This window comes from Misgurnus anguillicaudatus, chromosome 24, assembly GCF_027580225.2.
Source record: "Misgurnus anguillicaudatus chromosome 24, ASM2758022v2, whole genome shotgun sequence".
In the NCBI taxonomy this organism is placed as follows: Eukaryota; Metazoa; Chordata; class Actinopteri; order Cypriniformes; family Cobitidae; genus Misgurnus; species Misgurnus anguillicaudatus.
The window spans coordinates 45217838-45232795 of NC_073360.2; the positions used below are offsets into that span (position 1 = coordinate 45217838).

The 14958-nt window shown below is 37.7% G+C and overlaps 1 protein-coding gene across 2 annotated transcripts; it reads right to left on the reverse strand.

Annotated features, from left to right (window-relative positions):
- Nucleotides 1-487: 487 nt before the first annotated feature.
- On the reverse strand, nt 488-10951 carry LOC141361467 (chordin-like). Of its 2 annotated transcripts, none has more exons than XM_073862834.1 (21): nt 10677-10951; nt 9799-9902; nt 9589-9718; nt 8425-8556; nt 8217-8334; nt 8039-8126; nt 7814-7955; nt 7593-7730; nt 7418-7500; nt 6644-6791; nt 5155-5261; nt 4774-5065; nt 4381-4622; nt 4065-4178; nt 3729-3926; nt 2871-2964; nt 1938-1997; nt 1745-1848; nt 1399-1656; nt 1220-1313; nt 488-1115 (listed from the first exon to the last, which is right to left on the reverse strand). In XM_073862834.1, exons 1-21 carry the CDS (start codon nt 10804-10806, stop codon nt 1051-1053), a joined length of 2841 nt encoding a protein of 946 aa, XP_073718935.1. In that variant the 5' UTR covers nt 10807-10951; the 3' UTR covers nt 488-1050. The 2 variants fall into 2 exon arrangements, with proteins under 2 accessions (XP_073718935.1, XP_073718936.1); XM_073862835.1 differs by having other exon boundaries at nt 489-1115; nt 9589-9715; nt 10677-10950.
- Between the last annotated feature and the right edge of the window lie 4007 nt (nt 10952-14958).

Sequence of the window (14958 nt, forward strand, 5' to 3'; positions counted from 1 at the left end):
TTGCCAAAATATATATTTCAATATATGTTAATAAGTTAATTTTATAAAGTATATTTTTTGAAGTTAAAACATATTTAATTTTAACCTCTTTAAAACTGTTTACATGTTAGTAATAAAGTTTTTCTTCCATTGCAACATGAATCTATTTCCTTGGATTGAAATGAAGGGCTAAAAATTTTTTTTAAAGCTTCAAAATGTATTTATTTTTAAAATATATTTCAAGCTATACAAAAAACAACCCAAAAATACATCAATGAAAATATTTTTTATAAACATATTTCAAAATATATTTCAGCAAATATTTTTTGGCCATTTTTTTATATTTAAAATATTTAAATTTTTAGCCATATGGGGTATACAACGCTTGCTTTTTTAATAAATGTTAAATTAATAAAATTATTGATCATTGTTAGTTCATTTTAGCAAAACAGCTGCATTGTATTTGCATCTCTTCTTACTAGAAGAACAGAAAAATACAACACGACACACTTTGTTTATTACAACATAAATTTTTAACAACTTTATTGTTTATTCATCATACTTAATAAATATGCAATACAGACATTATTCATAATAGCCGTCAAAATACTAAAAGTTAACCATAAACTATTACATGTCGGCGACCGTAAAAACACACCCGACGTTAGTAGGCGGAACAGCGCCGTCTAGACCACGCCCACTTGCCCACAGAGCAAATCTCCAATCAGACGTCATCACAACAGTCTTTCTGATTGGCTTAGGTTTGAGTGTCATGCTGAAAAGCTTTTGTGTATACAATCTGTCACCATGTTTATTGTGGTGAAGTTCCTTTATATGTTTGTGTGTGAAATCTCAGTACAAACGTCTGATGTTTTGCACCAAGGCCGTATAAAAATAAACCAAATCCAGCAGCTGTAATCTGTTCTCCTCTCACACTCTCGTCCTCCTTTCTCTCTTTCTCTTCTGAAGCTCCTCCCTTTATTTCTTGTGTTAAGGTTGGTATGTTTCGGCAGGCGTCCCGTCACTCGACTCGTGTCGACCTGATCTCTCAAACATTCAGAAAATATGACATCAGTGTCTCCAGCTTTTCTTTTTCTCTGCCATCTTCAGCATTTCTTCTTTCTCCATAAAGTCCTCTGTGAAACAAACAGGACAGAGAGACAAAAGATGAATTCAAGCTGTAATGAAATAAAAATGCAATAATTTTATTTTAGGCATCACATCGAGCATCAGATCTTACCTATGCACTCGGGACAGCATTTACCCTCCCGCCGAATGGGATTATTACAGCTCAACAGCGGACACTGTTTTCTCTGACATTTCGTCACACCGTGCTGTGATGAAGAGAAGAGACGGGTTAGTTGTGTTGTTATTACAAAACCTGAAAAATATCCAATCCTAATAACATATTAAACTCACATCACACCAGCATGTAATGCACTTCATCTCTCCCACCAGCGGCACGCTCGGGTGCCAGTACTCGCTGTTCTGATAATAGTTTTTACCAAACTTGCAGTGCCGCGTGCCGTCCGCCTGCATCATTTCATCATCATCCAGAGGGGGCGTGTCCTCCACCGGACACTCCTTGCAGCAGTCGGAGGGGTTGCGTCTGATTGGTCGGCTGCAGGTGAGTGCCGGACAGGTCACCTTTTCGCAGTGAACCTCACCTGTGGAGCCCTGAGATATGACAAAAAATGATGTTAGCTGCTAATGTTCATAAAAACTAAAGCCTGGGTCAGACTCAGAACGAACGTGATAAACTCACCTTGCAGGTACACACGGCACACTTGATGTACCCAAAGGGAGGTACGAAGGGGTGCCATGTCGTTCCTGGAGCGTGCATCTTCTGGTCACCTTCAAAATAACAACCTGAAACCAACGAGAAGCATTTATTACATGATTACAACACTGTGTATGCAACATTCACAACATTCGTATAGATATATACAACTTCTTACCTTCTTGATTGGGTTGATCAACTTTTTCTACTACAGCTTTCTCTTTGGTTTCTTTCTTTTCTAAAAACAGAAATCAAACATGTTACATTAAACACAACATTATACCATAGTCCAAGCAAACGATGTCAACAATGTAAATAATTATTTTAGTTGTCACTAGGGCTGCATAATTGCGATTAATCGCAACTAATCATTTTCAGAATAAAAGTTTTTGTATGCATAATATATGTGTGTGTACTGTGTATAATAATTACTTATATACACAAACATGCATGTATATACATTTTTGTATTTATATATGTTTAATTTATTTAATTATTTAGTTTATATTTTATTATATGTAAATATGAATACTTCATATATACATATTTTTTCTTAAAGTTATACATGCATTTGTGGTGTGTATTTATATATACATCATTATTATACCCAATACACTAGAGCTGTCAAAAGATTAATCGTGATTAATCGCATTCAAAATAGTTTTTGCATAATATATGTGTGTGCACTGTGCATAATTATTATGTATATAAAAATACACAAACATGCATGTATGTATATATAAACATGCAAATATATGTTAAAAATATTTATTCGATTTATATGAATGTTATGAAAAATATATATAAGATTTTCATATTTGTATATTATATATAAATAAATAAAAAGTATACATAAATAAAATGTTTAATATATATATATATATACATTCATTTTGCAAATGATTAATTGCGCATTTAGCAGGTGCTGTTATACAAACGACTTTTTTAAGTTAATAAACAACAGATCGATTCATCTCAGGGAGGCAATAATATGAGAAATCCTTTACAAAGTTACTTTTAGCTTTAAATAATATGTCTTTAATTGTATAAACTTGTATATTGTATATATGTGGTGTATACCACATAAAGACTAGTAAAGAGAATAACTCACCATCACAGATTGGACAGCATTGATCTTCAGGTTGAATAGTGTGAGGGCAGGAGAGCACAGGACAGATCACAGGATCACAGATCACCGTCTTCTTCTGCATGACATTTAAAGAGTTGATATGAGAATTAAACACTCAGAAAGATACAGACACACATGTGTGAGTATATGTGAGAGTATATGTGAGAGTATATGTGTGAGTATATGTCTGAGTATATGTCTGAGTATATGTGAGAGTATATTTCTGAATATATGTCTGAATATATGTGTGAGTATATGTGAGAGTATATGTGAGAGTATATGTGAGAGTATATGTGAGAGTATATTTCTGAATATATGTCTGAATATATGTGTGAGTATATGTGAGAGTATATGTGAGAGTATATGTAAGAGTATATGTGTGAGTATATGTGAGAGTATATGTGTGAGTATATGTGTGAGTATATGTTTGTGAGAGTATATGTGAGAGTATGTGTGTGAGTATATGTAAGAGTATATGTGTGAGTATATGTGTGAGTCTATGTTTGTGTATATGTGAGAGTATATGTGAGAGTATATGTGTGAGTCTATGTTTGTGTAAATGTGTGAGTATATGTGTGAGTATATGTGAGAGTATATGTGTGAGTATATGTGTGAGTATATGTGTGAGTATATGTGTGAGTATATGTGAGAGTATATGTGAGAGTATATGTGAGAGTATATGTGAGAGTATATGTGTGAGTATATGTGTGAGTATATGTGTGAGTATATGTGTGAGTATATGTGAGAGTATATGTGAGAGTATATGTGTGAGTATATGTGTGAGTATATGTGTGAGTATATGTGTGAGTATATGTTTGTGTATGTGTGTGTGTGTGTTACCTGGCAGGTACAGCTGAAGCAGGTGTTGTATTGAGGAGTCCACTGTGAGCCGTGTGCGTGATCTTCTCCTTCAAAGAAACACGTGTGTGGATCTTTCTTCACCTCCGCTGGGTCACGGACGAACACGAGGTCATCGAACTCCACCTCCTCCACGACCTCACCGCGGGAGCCGAACTCACAGCTGTTAGGAACATGAATCTGAGGACAGATAAAGATCGATTTAACACGCAGAATAGATTGAATAGTCAACAAAACATTCATTTATTTACATTTATTTAACATTTATTTATATACAAGTAAGTTGCTTTGAGATTAACAATAGATGCGTGTACTCACCCGTCCTCTCACTTCTCCTTTTGGGTTCATTTTGGTGCTGACCTGAATATAAGCTGTACCCTCATCCAGATGTCTCAATAACTCAAGACTTAAATCTTTCAGCACACCCTGAGCCTGAGAGAGAGAGAGAGAGAGAAAGAGAAAGAGAGAGAGACACAAAGAGAGTGAGAGATTAAACATGTGTAATGGTGTGAATTAACAGATAATACAGAGCAGCTTTGGTTTTGTTTTAATCACAGCATTGTTTACATTATAGTTTGTTACTTTATTGCACTGCTGTTTTTGTTTACATCTTCATTTCTGTTGATTTGTTTACCTGTTGACCATAAAAGCCGGTGAGAAGTCTCTTGTGATTGGTGGCTGAGTCGTCCATCTCACCGATCTCAGCCAATCCATGCAGATGGGCGTTTATAGAGGCGTCGTCGCTCTTACTGAGGCCGTTGACGATGATCTCGTAGTGCAAATGACACTGTTCATCAACAGAGATCCATGCGTGACCTCCAGCGCCCGTCCGAACCGGAGGAGACACGAAATAACCAGCCAGAGGAACCGGAAGCTCTGAGAGACAAAAAACAGAAAACATCATTTTAATAATCTATGTGCCATGAATTCATCATACATAGTTACATTTATTTCATAATAATATAGACAAAACTCATATATGTCATGTGATTATATGTATCAAGGGTATATGAAGCGTTTTTCTCACCATGACGTCGTGCGTCCAGTCCGTTATACGGCAATATGCGAATCTGTCCACGTAACTCTCCCTCCAGGTGTTCGGACGTGGCGATGTTAATGAACAGTTCGTTCTGCAGGAGCATGTGAATGTGTCGAGCTTCCACACGCCCGCAGGCGCCCGTCGCACGCCCGCTGCCCTTCTCGCCTGCTGGAGAGTAATCTGCAGTGATGTCATACAGGACACTGCGTTTACTGCGCCGCCGCGGCTTCATCTCGATCGTCACACCGACCACTGAGCTGGTCAGACCGGCCACCAGAACCTGTGTGATACATCAGAGACGATGAGTTTATAGTGATGAAGAGATGAGAGATGAAGAGTATGTGTGTTTGTGTGTCTGTGTGTGTGTACCTGATAGTCTAGGGAGCCGTTCTGATGAAGAGTAAAGACAGCCGACCCAACACCGCCTGTTTTCACAGGAGTCAGAGCAGAACCGCTGGACATCACACTTTGAAGAGCTAAAAGAGAGAAAGAGAGAGATATTAGAGAAAGATTACTTCACATTTCTCACACACTAACCAGAAATAATTTGCAAATCCGTGTTAAATCGGTCTGTTTATATGTGTATGTCAAAGACGATGAAGAATGACGAAGAGTTAAATTATGACTGTTCTGATTGAAAACACCCTCACTTCCAAATCAAATAATTAACATAAATGATAAAATTGCTTTAAATTACTCAATGTATGTGCCAGAAAATGAGAGAAAATAAATCCACAAGACGTGAAATAAAGCAACACAGTCGAGTCCAGAGAGATTCAATGTCATACTGTAACCAATCAAACCCACATGAACTCACACAGGGTCAGAGGTCACGACAGGAATGATGTCATCCCATGAAAACCAACCAGTAGGTAAAGAGAGAAGAAGAGAGGAGGGTTTGGAGTAAAGGAAGACAGACGTGTAGGTCAGAGCGTGAGGAACACGGGAGCGTACGGGTTCAAATTCTTAACACATCACGTCATGTGTACGTGTATAAGTATGTGTATGTGTAGATGTGTGTGTGTGTGTGTGTGTGACTGTGAACATGAGAGTTAAACACATGCATGAATCTGCATTCAACTTAAAGTACGAAATATCAAATCTGATCCTACATGACGTGAACTTCTCTCGCATGTCCAACCTCTCGAGCTCGATCATGAACCAGATACGACTGGAAACCAAATTCTGGCTTCAGAAATCCTCAAAATGATTAATGCATGACACAGAGATGAAATATAATACCTAATAAATCCCAAACTAAGACCCGAACAGATGGACTGCTATGTATTTAACTCTTTTCCTGCCAGCGTTTTAAACAAAAGTTGCCAGCCAGTGCCAGCATTTTCATAAAAGTTTAATGCCTTCCAGAAAATTTTCTTCTTTAAATATATAAACATATAATATATCAAATTGAAAGAACTCTGCTTTAATACAAAAAACTTTCATCCTATCTTCATTTGTTCTCTTGTTATCACCTCTCAAATATAGGTAGGTTTCTTAAAAAATACCACATTTTGAGCAAAAAAGTTGAGATCATTGCATTTTTGTGAAGGACTTTTGTTAGAGATCAGATTCAGATGGATCATCAAAACATACACAGAGTTTTTACTGGTTTTGGATCAGTGGATGTTTTAGTGTTATATAAGTTGTGTAAAAGCGACACCTAGTGGTTAATAGCGAAAATATGGATTTCCGTAAAAATTTGTAAATGGCAGGGAAGCATTTTCTCTTCGTCAACGGCGAGAAAGGAGTTAAAGAGTCAGAGAAATCAAAATTCACTTTATGACTATACGCTTGTGTAGTGTAGTGTGGATGAAACCATTTCCAAACAAATTGATTATTAAATAAAATGACTCACTGTCACACGACGTCTTTCCAGAAATATGTCCGGATATCTGACGGGGATTTGAACCCTCGGTTTCCACGGCGATCTGCAGCTGCCCGCGGGACAACCAGAAGAGTTCCCGACTATTCAGATCCGACAGAACTTCTGCGAAGTCCGAGTCCTACACACGAAAACACACAGACAGGTGTCAGAAAGCATGAAGATACTGTGTTAAAGGGGTCATATTATGAGACTTTTTAAAGGTGTCCTCAGAGTACATATGTGAAGTTTTAAATATCATATAGATAATTTATTATAACATGTTAAAATTGACACTTTGTAGGTGTGAGAAAAAATTAGCTGTTTTTGGGTGTGTCTTTTAAAATGCAAATGAGCTGATAATGCAAACACTGATCACCATAATGACTGTTTGTTAAAACTCAAGCACTGTCAATTATTTTTTCTCTCTTTCTCTCTGCACTAAATGGCAGCGCTGTGGTTGTATAGTGCAGATTAAGGGGCGGTATTATTATAATAAGATCCCCTTCTGACATCATAAGGGGAGCCAAATTACCTATTTTTTCACATGCGTACAGAGAATGGTTTACCAAAACTAAGTTACTGGATCTTTTACACATTTTCTAAGTTGATAGAGGCACTGGGGACCCAATTATAGCACTTAAACATGAAGTCAGATTTTCAAGATATGTCCCCTTTAAAGTTTATAATCTACAGACTAAAATAAGCACACAAACGTGATTCTCTCTGATTATTTACTCAAGATAAAATGTTATAAGAGTATCTCACCTCAGCAGAGATATTTGCTCGTATTTCTCTCAGCAGATGTTGTCGGTACAAAAGTTTCACCCTCACTGGAACCTTCACAGACGCTGAACATAAACAACAATCAAATTATTAAGTATTTACACCTAAAATTGAAATGAAATATATTACAGATTCAGTGTGTTGTGCATATGCTTACGTTTCTCTGCGTGTTGAATGAGTCCCTGTACTATAAGAATGAAATGCAGGTTGTTTTCCGTGTCACTGAGCGTGAGCATGGCGATGCCGCCCATCCCAGAATGCATCTCTTCAGAAGTGAGGATCGCACTGAACGTTTCTGTCAGACAACGAACAGCAGGACATTAACATCTAAACCGTGAATTTGATCATCACATATAAACAGATTTAGTTAACACACACCTGCGAACAGAGCTCTGTGTTTGATGATTTTGCCTTCTAGCTCCTCCTTCCTGTTATCCTCGGTTGCCATGGATACAATGAGTTGCTCCGCCTCCAGCTGACGGAGATGAGACTTTGGCAGATTCTTCCAAACTCCACAGATCTGAAAACACACAAACAGCATAAAATATTTAGATAATTAGCAAGACACTACATTCGAGACAGACAGACAGACGTTGTGCTCACCATGTTTGTGTCTGTCCGGGGAACTTTAAACTCAAACGCTGTGTTTCCATCAGAATCCAGGAATGAGATGACACTGGGTCTGTTCATCCTGAATGACAGAAACAAGTATGAATAAATGATGGAGGAAGAAAGAGAGACGGGTATGACCTGATGACCTCATCACATGTTTGTGTGTTACCTCTGGAATGTGATGGAAAACGTCAGGCTGGTTTTCGTGAGTGTAAACCTGGCTCGTGCGACACCACTTGAGCTCGGCAGCCAAGAGTCCCTCACAGATGTTAATAACGCCACAAAATCTAAAATGAAACAAATCAAGTTGAATGCATTTTACTTCCTCATGTTATATCTGTTAGGTTATGACATCACACGTGCAGAAAGTCTCTTACCTGTCTTGCTGTCTCTGCTGCTCATGTCTTCAGAAGTGATGTAGGACCTGTCGTTGTACGACTTGTGCAGGTCGTCATCTTTCTCCTGGAAGAACTCGAACAGAGACTCCGCCTCTTTTCTCTCTGAGTCACCTGTAACCGTGGAAACCATCAATTTAGAATGACATCACTGCATCACTTCCAGAGGGTACCATACAATAGAGCCAATGTTTAAACTCCTGAGCGTACTACAGAAATTAAGCCAAATTTTTCCTGACTTTCATTCCTTGACGTCATTTTGATAAATGCAAACTAAAATTTAAAGCGACACACCAAATCCCCGATATTCCATGACTTTATATGTCTGGAATAGACCTTCCATGATATTCCAGAAATTCCATAACTACATTCATGATATAGCACAACCGCTTGTCCATTTCTGTTGAATAATAAGATCAGGTTTGGGTCACGTCGATCAATGCACTGAAGAGTAAACTGTGCATTAAAGCTGCAATGTGTAAAAATTAGTGCCATCTAGTGGTGAGGTTGCAAATAGCTACCAACTACTCAGTCCACTGCTCACCCTCCCTCGCTGCAAAAAAAAAGCTACGGTGGCCGATGCTGGACAAAAATGTTGTCGTCTTAGACATCAGAGAGTAAGCAGTCAAGCATTGAGGTTAACATTGTGACATTTAGGGTGGGGGAGCAAAATGGCGACGTCCATAAGGGGACCCGCAGTATACTGTATGTAGATATAAACGGCTCATTCTAAGATAATAAAAACATAACCGTTCATAATGTAAAGTCTTCATACAGCACTGAAAACATAGTTATGTATAATATATTGCATTTTTGTCAAGAGATCCTTCTAAAAGTTACACACTGCACCTTTAACCAAACTAAAAAAGTGTTTGGTATGCCTGTATTTGAACCCGGACCAACTGGCTACGCTCTAACATCATCCAACATAATATGAATCCAAACTCTCCATCAATCATCCATCCGTCTACGAGAAACAGCGCTGGCCAAATGTTTCCATCATTCCGTACACGCTTCAGTGTTTTCCTGACACACATTTTCCTGTATTACAGTCTTACAGCATTCCAAAACACTGTTTCCATGTGTTCAGTCTCACCAGCTGTAGAAAAACATCTGTGTGTGTGTGCATGTGTGTGTGTGCGTCACCTTTTGGACAGGTTTTACAGCAGTGACCCGGGAGCAAGATGGGATCATCGCAGGTTGGTTCAGGACAGTCCTGCTTCATATTCCTGCAGCTCACCTTCCCAAAAACCTTCCCACGCCGACTCCTCTGCTGCTTAAAGAGAGAGAGAGAGATGCTTATACATCTGATCAACACAATGCTGAAGTGTGTGTTTGTGCATGTGTGTGTCTTACCGGCTCACAGTGACACATAACACAGTGCATCACTCCAAACGGCTCGCCGAGGTCCGGGTGCCATGTGTCTTCCAGAGAATAATAGCGTCCACCGAAAGAACAGCCTGAAACCATAAACATCCCAATGTGAGAGCTGACACAGATTCGGCTGTATGTGCAGGATGAACTCAAGCGTGTGTTTGTGTTTTTGAACTTGATTTCAATATCAACAAGCCGTTCATATGATTCTTCAGTCCACACCGGACAGCAGAACTCGTAACCAAAACATTTCCTCTGTTTTGTTTTGACGAGTCAATGAGAGATTCGAGTAAATTTGGAGTTAAGACGTTTATTGTATCTGAAATGAGGTCATGATCATCAGCTGCAGTTTACAGATTCTCTTTATAGAGCAAGACTATTAAACAGTTTATTGTTAAACTAAACATGCTCAAAGACGCATGAATAAACTTTAACTACGAAAAGAGAAATGCTTGAAAAAGACCACATTGCATCAAAGTTTCTGTTTTCAAAACCATTTTGCTGTTAAATATTGTAACACCATGTTTGGAAATAAACTTGTTTGATCTTCTAAGACTTTTGCCAAGTTTAAAGTAGCAAAAGCTCCCTCAATGCTTCCTCAATGCTTTCAAGCTCACTGTTTAAAGTCTCGAATTGGAGCCAAATGATTTTGTCTTGTACTTTAGAGAAGCAACTATTTGCAGATGTAATGAATTCAGAAAGTAAAACGCAGATGTTAAAATAAAACAGATGCAAGAAGTACAAAAAAGCTACTAAGATAAATGCAACTTTTGGAAAATTGGAAGTTCTTGAGATCAGTGCAAACATGTTTATATTTTCTGAAGATTATCAAATCCTTCATCATTAAAACGCGCTCTTACCGGACAAGCCTTTGGATATCAACGGGTCTCTCTCAGGTTGGATGGGTAACGCTGGCGTCTTGAGTCTCGAACCCTGAACCCATGAGATCCAAACGCAGCTCAGAAACCATAACGCTCGCGTCGCCTCCATCCTGACGCCCCTATAAACCTTCAACCACTCCAACTAATGCAGTATTAATCTAATACAAATAAATATAAATCTTCTCTCGCAGTAAGACACAGAGCTGTGTCTGATTTATTTCTCGACTGCAGTGATGTCAGTGCGTTCTCATGCGCGTGTCGGATCGCGTTCTGCTGTGTATCCCGTCTGCGCGAGCAGGTCCCGGTTATATACGGTGCGCGTAAAGGGGAGGAGCGGAACCCCAAAACTCTTTACCTGCGAATATATCGACTTATAATACACATCCATAAACAAACACGAGTGATGTCTCTCTCATCTCTCTGTCTGGCATCTTTAAAGTTAAACTTTCTACTATAAGGCAAAGTTTTATTAACAATCACGATAAACTATATAATAACCACAAACTCAGGATTTTTATCTGAATATCATCAAACTGTAAAGACCAAAGCTTTTGTTATTGATTATCTGGTTCTTTTTGATGTTTTTCTAATTTGGTTTTCTTATAAACCTATAAATTAACAGGTGACGAGGAAAAATAAAATAAAGTTCTTCAGAAAACCTTCTACACATGAGGACTTTAATAAAACTTTATTAAGATTCAAATTATTTAGTTCCACATTTGAAGAGGATTTTTGACCATTTAAGACAGGCTACTTATTTTATCAAGTGTTTCTTTTTAACAATAGTTTAAAGATATCTGTGAAGGAGTTGTGGACCAAGTGTTTCCAAATCTCTGGGTTTGTACCTTGCAGCTAGATGATTCACATTTTAATGTGCTTTAACATCCATCAGCCCCCTGGTACAATCAAAGCCTGTGTTTCTCTGTGAGTTCTCAATGAGAAGAATTGAGCTCTTTCTTTAAGGAGAACAATGAAGCTTCACCAAGGAACCAGAAGTAGTTGTATTGTACTGTATTTCCCCCTAAATCTGTGCTGGTGTATCTTCAATCTTTGGTGTTGATGGTGATTTTTAGGATATAAGAATGATTGGATGAAACTCAAGCATCATGTTTGATGTCAAACCTTTAAACGAGAATAGTGTGGCTTTGATCTTATGAGCAACATAACCTGTAAAGATCAATGCTTGTGTGTTTGTTTGATTGTTATTTTCATGTCATTACACTTCTTAACAAACAGGTTGATGTAAATTTAACAGTGATTGGCCTATTTAATTGGCCTATTTAAAAATAATTTAATTATTGTTTAATTTTCTCTCCATTAGACATTAGGCTAATAATAATAATCATAATAATCATAATCTTAATAGTTTGTATTGTAAGGCATGATGGTTTGTTAAAGTCTTCTCTGTCTTTTTCTCTCTTTGTGGATGTGCTGATAGGGCCATTTCCCCTCCACGGGCTCTGAATAATGGAGAATAATGGAATAATAAAATAACAAACTAATAAAGTGTGAGAGAGAGAGAATGCGCGCAGCGGTCATATATCAGTGAATCCGGAAGCCTCGAGGGGCCCCCGGGGGTCATGCACATGTTAAACGAGTCTATAGAGCATCAGCAGCACGCATTACATGAGAAAAGAAACGCGCAATAAACGCCAGCAGGGGGAGAGGCGCGCGTGAAAGAGAAACACGAGGAGGGAGAGAGAGAGACCTTGTTCTCTTTTCTCTTCTGCATGCACTTACAGTACAGATAAATACAGCTACACGAAACCTGTGTGTGTCTTTTTCTTTGTGTATGTGTGTGTTAAGTAAGGTTTTATTTAAAAACGTTTTCCATTTTAAATCTGGGAAGGTAATAAATTACCTTTTTGCATCGTATTTAGGAATTATCTATTTACAATAAAAACCTTTTATTGAATTGTAAGTGGTTACTTTAATAAAATGACTTAAAAAATGCACATAAATATTTGTATAATAACGCTGGAGGTCGTAATAGATTGGGAGTTTCTCGCGCTCGGAGGTGTCGCTCTCGTTATGGACTCATTATGTTCTCCTAACAGACATGTGAGACAGAACTAAACATCACAATATACACAGCAAATGGTCTGTGTGTGTATTAGCGTTTCCGAAATGAGTTCACAGGTACACACGAGTGCGCGTCTGTGTGCGTAAGGTGCTTCACACCTGCGCGCGCGCATCCGCTGAGAATGGAGATCGATCATGAGTCGATCATGAGCTGTTTGCATTTCATCATGAGGTGATAACTGAAGATATTATGAAGACATTCAAGAAGAAAAGCGACAGGAACCTGTAATGTGTGGGGGTGTGTATTCTGATATAAGAGTTTCTGTCCTCTTCATAGACAAAAGATTTGAGATAATACCACCATCCGGATACAACTCCACCCAATGCAACGCGGTATTTATGATATATTCACTGGTTCTGTAATGAAATGGACATGGTAGGGTATAAAACATGGTAATGATGACGTTTAAAGTGACTTTGTAAAGTTTTACTTTTACAATGAGGTACCATGATAATGCATTTGGAATCTGATAAGCATTAAGTACCATTTTAATATACCATGGTGTTTCTCTATTTTTGCTCTTTTACTTAACTAAATAAATTATTGTTTTTATGTAGAGTCCTTTAAAGAGAAATGTGCAGTGCTTACTTATTTTTCTTTGGATAAAAGCATCTGCTAAATTAATATAAATATCTAAGATCAGGAATGTTTCCATATCCAAATGTTTTAGATGAACACTTGCCAGTCATTTACATTTACAATATGATTGCATTAATTTGCATTGTTTTAGGGATGTTAAAGAAGAGCTGAAAACACTTTATGGAGGCACATGTGCAGTATGATTCAGCTTCTGATAACAGTAACACACCGCCTCTCTCTGATTGCTGTTTAAAAACAGTCGGGAAACAGTAAATACACACATCCTGTCCCAATGCACACCAAACTTCTATCAGCTCCAGACATCATCATCATCATCACACATCACAGGGCCTTGGTTTTATTTTGGAAATTGTGGAAGTAAAGTCTAAGTGACCGGTGACTTCACTCATTAGGATGAATTATTCACAGTTCTGCTTACATCAAAAATATTTATTTATCTGTTTTATTTTGAGTTTGAGCAGGAACTGAGTCATGTTTTCAGGGGTGTTTTGACGTGAATGCATTGTGATAATGGAATAATAATGAGAAACTTATAAAGTTAACAGGTCACTAACAGAGAGCATTAGTCATTTAATATGTAAATGAGCCTCTTTCACACATATGTGAGGAAACTGAGTGTTTTAATATGCACTGCTTTATCAGAACCGGGTGTGAATTGAAGGCCTTGCGTTTGGCTTTCTCTCCTCTGTGAGACACAACAGGATCCACAGAGCACATGTATAGGAAAAACTATCACGTCAGATTCTCAGACAGCAATGAGATTAAATGGAAAGGGACTTTTCCTCTTAAGAATATGTGATATATTTGCTAACATGTCATAAATATTTTCTCATGAGAATGATCTCAAATCAAAATGCTTTCACGTATAGTTCTGTATGTTGAATGTTTGACCGGTTTGTCAAATTTTTATTTCTCTTAACAAACAGTTGAGTACTGAAAATGCTCTTGTTGATCAATTTCTCAGAGTAAGATACACACATCCAAATGATGTTTGTGTTTATGAACTAAATGACTTCCATGCTTGTTTTCAGTCACTTCATTACAGGTCGAGAGACCTTCAGAATTCATTCTCTCTCTTTCTTTTTCATCTGATGCACATGCAGGCTTGGACTAAATTCAATTCTGATACAGATTTTTAAAGAGGCGATATACAAGACTGCACAGTCCAAGTGGTCCATCAAATAAAATCTCCAAACAGACATGCATGAGAAAAAACTTTCTGGTAATTCATTAAAGTATGGCATGGATAATGCAATGGCATGGTGGCAACATACCCAGATCTGTTTTTTCATTGCATACTTTGGATTTAGAGACACATGTGAGCCTACTGGGGTTTGTTTTAGGAGAAACATCTGAAAAACAGACCACAACTTTGTGCTCTAGAAATAAATATCAACTTCTTCATAATCTGCACAGAAGTCATCATCTCTTTATTTCTTTTCTTCTATGGAAATTCAAAGCTCTGCGTCCAGACAGACACAACACTAAAGCGGATTTTAGTCTGCTTCTCACACCTGCTAGTGATGACTGAGTTTTTTTTTTTTTTGAAGCTGGTTTATTTGTCTTATCCATTTCCTA

What these genes read in the sequence shown, in the direction of transcription:
- LOC141361467 (XM_073862834.1), bottom strand. Translation starts at nt 10,806, where the DNA reads ATGGAGGCGACGCGAGCGTTATGGTTTCTGAGCTGCGTTTGGATCTCA. An exon ending in CCGGCTTTTATGGTCAACAG is followed by an intron (nt 4,179 to 4,380) that starts GTAAACAAATCA and finishes TCTCTCTCTCAG; the next exon opens with GCTCAGGGTGTGCTGAAAGA. An exon ending in ATGCTGTCCAATCTGTGATG is followed by an intron (nt 1,998 to 2,870) that starts GTGAGTTATTCT and finishes TTCTGTTTTTAG; the next exon opens with AAAAGAAAGAAACCAAAGAG.